The sequence below is a fragment of the Ostrea edulis genome, chromosome 8 (assembly GCF_947568905.1).
Source record: "Ostrea edulis chromosome 8, xbOstEdul1.1, whole genome shotgun sequence".
Lineage (NCBI taxonomy): Eukaryota > Metazoa > Mollusca > Bivalvia > Ostreida > Ostreidae > Ostrea > Ostrea edulis.
In genome coordinates this window covers 3,444,207-3,450,206 of record NC_079171.1, presented here as the reverse complement: position 1 = coordinate 3,450,206, position 6,000 = coordinate 3,444,207, and the positions used below count along the sequence as shown (strand labels likewise).

At 38.6% G+C, this 6,000-nt stretch overlaps 1 protein-coding gene across 1 annotated transcript in view; it reads left to right on the top strand.

Moving 5' to 3' along the window:
- Nucleotides 1–2,600: 2,600 nt before the first annotated feature.
- Nucleotides 2,601–6,000, top strand: part of LOC125660950 (uncharacterized) — a 28,085-nt gene continuing 24,685 nt past the window's right edge. The window contains exon 1 of the mRNA XM_048892801.2: nucleotides 2,601–3,093. Coding sequence (XP_048748758.1) covers nucleotides 3,006–3,093 — 88 coding nt within the window. The 5' untranslated portion in view covers nucleotides 2,601–3,005. The remainder of the gene's footprint in view (nucleotides 3,094–6,000) is intronic.

The following is a 6,000-nucleotide window of genomic DNA, read 5'->3' as shown; positions in this document are numbered from 1 at the left end:
GTGGTCCGAAGGTTTCAGTAGAGGATACAGAAGAGGGGGGGATCCGAAGGTTTCAGTAGAGGATACAGAAGAGGGGGGGATCCGAAGGTTTCAGTAGAGGATACAGAAGGGGGGGGGGGCAAAGGTTAGAAACTCCTCCCTCTTTCGTCAGAAAAAAGTAAATGTAATACATTTTGTGGGTGGAGAGCTATTTCAAATATTCCTGGATCTACCTCTGAGTTTGTTGTTGGTATACATATACATGAACCTGTTCGTTAATTATGCGGCAGATTAAAAGAGACTTCCGGGCGAACTAACTCAATGCATGCGTTAACAGCTTATATGTGAATATTATTACCTCGATACACCGAAATAACAGCTCATAAACCAACTCCATACAAAGAAGAGGTCCACAGGCTCAACGCTCACCTGAGTTCCACAGCCATATATTGAGGTCCAGAGGCCTTAACGCCCACCTGAGAATCTCAACCCATATATTGACCTGTCAGGGAGCCTTATATTTACATTTAAGCTTCATTCAGAGTTTTTTGTCCCCAGCTTTATAAATATGCATACATTTGCCATTCAAATACAATAATAGAATGGAATATGAATTTTCAGAGTATTTAAATCAGCCCTTAACCCCCCCCTCCCTCCATAAATTATATCTATAATTTTGGTAGACATATATATGCTCTCCTCTAAATGTGTATTCATATTTCACTGAACATCAAAATAAAAGAAGATTTCTTATGCATTTAAGCATGATATGCTCTACGACGATTTTGCCCCCCCCCCCCTCCCTTGGAATCATTATACTTGCCCCCCAGGGGCTATGATCAACATCCCTGCCCGCGAGAGTCATGTCATTTCCAATTCGAATAAACAGCTACAACATACTCACATTTTATTGCTACAAACTTACACGGCACAACGAATAAAAGCAGATTTTCTAATATAGTACACATACTTACTATAATATGGAAAAGTTAGTTCCCCCCTCCCCCTAAATCTTAATTCACCTGACCATTAAAACCATGGATATTGTCATACTCAGTATGCACAAAAATAATTGTCACAATGCAGAAGAATGTTCAATAAATATATGAGGGAAAAAAATTCTAAGATTTAACCCATTTTCACTGTATAGCCATATTGGCCCCCATCGCAAGTCTTGACCCCTGACCGACCAGGGACAATACATTTCACAATTTAAGTAATGTATATCAATTCTCCATGGATACCATGCATTCAGTTTGTCTTCCACTACTGTAGAAGTTCAGAAAATATTTTTTCTAAGAATTAATTCATTTCAAAAAACTGTTCATGGTCATACAGGTCCCCACCCTAGGCCTAAACCTTACATGTCCCCACCCTAGGCCTAAACCTTACATGTCCCCACCCTAGGGCCTAAACCTTACATGTCCCCACCCTAGGGCCTAAACCTTACATGTCCCCACCCTAGGCCTAAACCTTCCACCCAGGTGCCATGATTTTCACAACTTGGGCAGGGAGCCTCATGGAATCATGACCATGCCTTTTTTTTTCTCAGGAGGAGAGAGGGCTTTATAAGATTTAAGACATCTCACTATAAGGCCATATTGGCCCAACCTCCGAGCGTCAACTTGACCCAGAAGTCTTGAATTTCACAATTTAGCTTGTGAGCCTCATGGACATCATAACCATGCATTTAGTTTTTCCTACACATATCTGAGAGTAGAGAAGAAGACTGTTCTAAGATTCAATGCATTTTAACTAAAGAGCCAGATTTACCCCATCCTAGGGCCTAAACCGCTAACCCCGGGGCCATGATTTTCAGACTTTAGAGAGAAATCTTTATGTACATCATAGCCATGTATTTAAGTTTTCTTCACACATGTCTGAGAGTAAAGAAGCTTTTCTAAGATTCAATACATTTTCACTAGAGAACCACAGGTAAACAGAGTTATCTGTAATCAAAATCAATGTGCTAAGAACGGCATGAAACAGACGGTATTTGACCCATCTAAGCAGTCAGCAATGGCGTTAATTTAGCGAGTGACCTCTGCCACCAAATTTGCTAAAAGAATACACCGCGAAATATGCTTACATCACTCCGCAACAAAAGTATAGGAAACTGTTTTCAGTCGCGCAGTAAAATTATGAAAAGTAGATCTGAAGGACGTGATATGTTTTATTTTTCATTTCTGTGTCTTTACCATACACCGCTACGTCGAGGTGTAGATTGACACGAGACGCCATGAGTGATACTATGTACAGCGTAAGTCACTATCGACTTCATATCCAAGTCTAAAATCCATTTCTACTTTATTGAATAATAATTCGCCATCAACACTTCGTGGTATTTATTTCGCTTTTAATAATTTCTTCACACTTAATACCCATTATGTGAGGAAATTTTAGATAAGTGGTCTATAGTTTTTGTTCAGGGTTAGCCACGTAGAGGTGTGGGGGGATTCCTGCACTGATCACTCGCACGTCTGTTAAATAGCATCCACCTATTTGTGTGCACTCATGACGCGGTATCGAGTTCCCGAGATTTATGAATGATTATGAAGTCCAGATCGGGCGCGGTCTGTTAATTCCGGTTAGGTACATAAACATACGTCGTGACGGTATACAGCAGTTTGGATCAGAGAGTCGTGTAATGATTTATGATCAGCTTCCTTATAAAAATACCGCTAAAAGCCCCGCGCTGTTACAATAAGGGTAAGGTAGTGTCGTAAATAGGGACATTGTCGTAAATTCCAACGGACATCTTTCAACAAATCGTTATAAATTCCGAAACAAGTGACTCAGTTTAAAATATCAAGATCTCTTGACGCGATTGCTTGGTAAACATCGTCCTTGTTCTTTTATTAGAATTATTGAAATAAATGCCACTCATTATTGGAACGGTTAGAGAACGAGCAGGACATAAATTCTGACGACCGGAAGCAGATAATTCTCCAGTCAGGGGAGATTATAAAGTGAACTGTAAGAAGACAAATTGAAGGATAGTTGCCATTTTTGACAGACTTTGCGGTATGATTTATACGAAAGTACAAACAGCAGTCCTGGTGTACATAGTGGTCCAGTTTGCGGGGTCCTCGGGATTTATCATAGATAACGAAGGTAAGGAATGATAGTGGACATTTAAATTGTCTTATCAATGTTAGGTGTCACTCCCATAAATATGTCCAAATTTACGAGTGTTTATGTTTTTCACGCGGCACTGATAGTGTTGTTGAAAGCAATATTGGCTCTAAATCTGAAAAAGAAATATTTTGTTGTAAAAATGTGCTATTATTATATGATAGTTTTGTGTGGGACTTTACCTAAAATCATTGAGAAAATTAAAACTAGGTTTGAGATTTTATCAAAATAAAGAATTCGGTTTTATGCAATATTTAGCATAAAAAAGAAATCAGTTTTTGTACGGGAAGACAATAATGTAATTTTGCTTCATTCGGAGCCTCTCGACTGGTTATCTAACACAGATATTAATATCAAAAATTTATAAACCTTATCTGTTTCTGTCATTGAAATAGTAAATCACAATTTTACAACAAAATTTTCGACACCAAAATAGCAACAAGTAGTGTTTTAACGTTAAGTACCTGAATGTTTATCGTGATTAGTAAAATCGGGTATACATGGATGGAAGGCCTGCTGTATATATAGGCTGTCTATGCGATCAGTTGTACTAACGAACACATGTTCAGCATGCCCACCCCGCGAGTCTGTGTTCAGTGCACAACTTCAGAATACCCACCCCGCGAGTCTGTGTTCAGTGCACAACTTCAGAATACCCACCCCGCGAGTCTGTGTTCAGTGCACAACTTCAGAATACCCACCCCGCGAGTCTGTGTTCAGTGCACAACTTCAGAATACCCAGCCCGCGAGTCTGTGTTCAGTGCACAACTTCAGAATACCCACCCCGCGAGTCTGTGTTCAGTGCACAACTTCAGAATACCCACCCCGTCAGTCTGTGTTCAGTGCACAACTTCAGAATACCCAGCCCGCGAGTCTGTGTTCAGTGCACAACTTCAGAATACCCAGCCCGCGAGTCTGTGTTCAGTGCACAACTTCAGAATACCCACCCCGCGAGTCTGTGTTCAGTGCACAACTTCAGAATACCCACCCCGCGGGTCTGTGTTCAGTGCACAACTTCAGAATACCCAGCCCGCGAGTCTGTGTTCAGTGCACAACTTCAGAATACCCAGCCCGCGAGTCTGTGTTCAGTGCACAACTTCAGAACACCCAGCCCGCGGGTCTGTGTTCAGTGCACAACTTCAGAATGCCCACTCCGCGAGTCTGTGTTCAGTGCACAACTTCAGAATACCCAGCCCGCGAGTCTGTGTTCAGTGCACAACTTCAGAATACCCAGCCCGCGAGTCTGTGTTCAGTGCACAACTTCAGAATACCCAGCCCGCGAGTCTGTGTTCAGTGCACAACTTCAGAATACCCACCCCGCGAGACTTCTCACTAGCCGTACTTGATACAGAATAAAATGGCCGATAAAACAACCGGCGTTTACAAAACGTTAAAAAGTCATAAGAATCCAAACCTCCTTTCTTTATAATTTATGTGTATTCATCACGACACCGGTAAGTGTTTTATCGTCTTCTAGAGTTCGAGATTCGGCAAAAAAAAAAAAAAAAAAAAAAAAAAATAATAATAATAATAATAAAGAAATGAAAATAAAAATACGTATGTATATTCATTTGCCTATAATATATAATCGACAAATAAATGTACAAAACCATGGCATTGATCGATGCTTTTGCGCACGTGTTTGAGACTGTGACATCATAGACAAACAGATAATGACAGGTTAAATTCTGCGTTCCCTCGACCTGTCTTAATCAATCCAATTGTTTCATGTTTTAATCAATCCAATTGTTACTTGTTTTAATCAATCCAATTGTTACTTGTCTTAATCAATCTAATTGTTACATGCTTAATCTAATCGTTACATGTCTAATTAATCCATCATTACTGCGCATTTCAAAATAAAAGTAAAGGATGGACGTTTTTGGTAGGATAAAAACGATATTACGGCAATGAGCGACATATGTTCAGGGCGTGATATTTCCTATAAATTCCTATATCTGTGGGTTATTCCTATAAATTCCTATATTTGTGGGTTATTCCTATAAATTCATATATCTGTGGGTTATTCCTATAAATTCCTATATCTGTGGGTTATTCCTATAAATTCATATATTTGTGGGTTATTCCTATAAATTTCTATATCTGTGGGTTATTCCTATAAATTCCTATATCTGTGGGTTATTCCTATAAATTCCTATATCTGTGGGTTATTCCTATAAATTCCTTTATCTGTGGGTTATTCCTATAAATTCCTTTATCTGTGGGTTATTCCTATAAATTCCTATATCTGTGGGTTATTCCTATAAATTCCTTTATCTGTGGGTTATTCCTATAAAATCTTATATTTCCACAACAATTCCTATATTTCTATGAAATTCCTATAAATTCCTATATTTTAGGGTAAGTAAGAAATGTTGGATTCTGAAGCAAAACCAGTACTGTATATTACACACTGAGTACTGTATATTACACACTAAGTACTGTATATTACACACTGAGTACTGTATATTACACACTGAGTACTGTATATTACACACTGAGTACTGTATATTACACACTGAGTACTGTATATTACACACTGAGTACTGTATATTACACACTGAGTACTGTATATTACACACTGAGTACTGTATATTACACACTAAGTACTGTATATTACACACTGAGTACTGTATATTACACACTGAGTACTGTATATTACACACTGAGTACTGTATATTACACACTGAGTATTGTATATTACACACTGAGTACTGTATATTACACACTGAGTACTGTATATTACACATTAAGTACTGTATATTACACACTGAGTACTGTATATTACACACTGAGTACTGTATATTACACACTGAGTACTTATATTACACACTGAGTACTGTATATTACACACTGAGTACTGTATATTACACACTGAGTACTGTA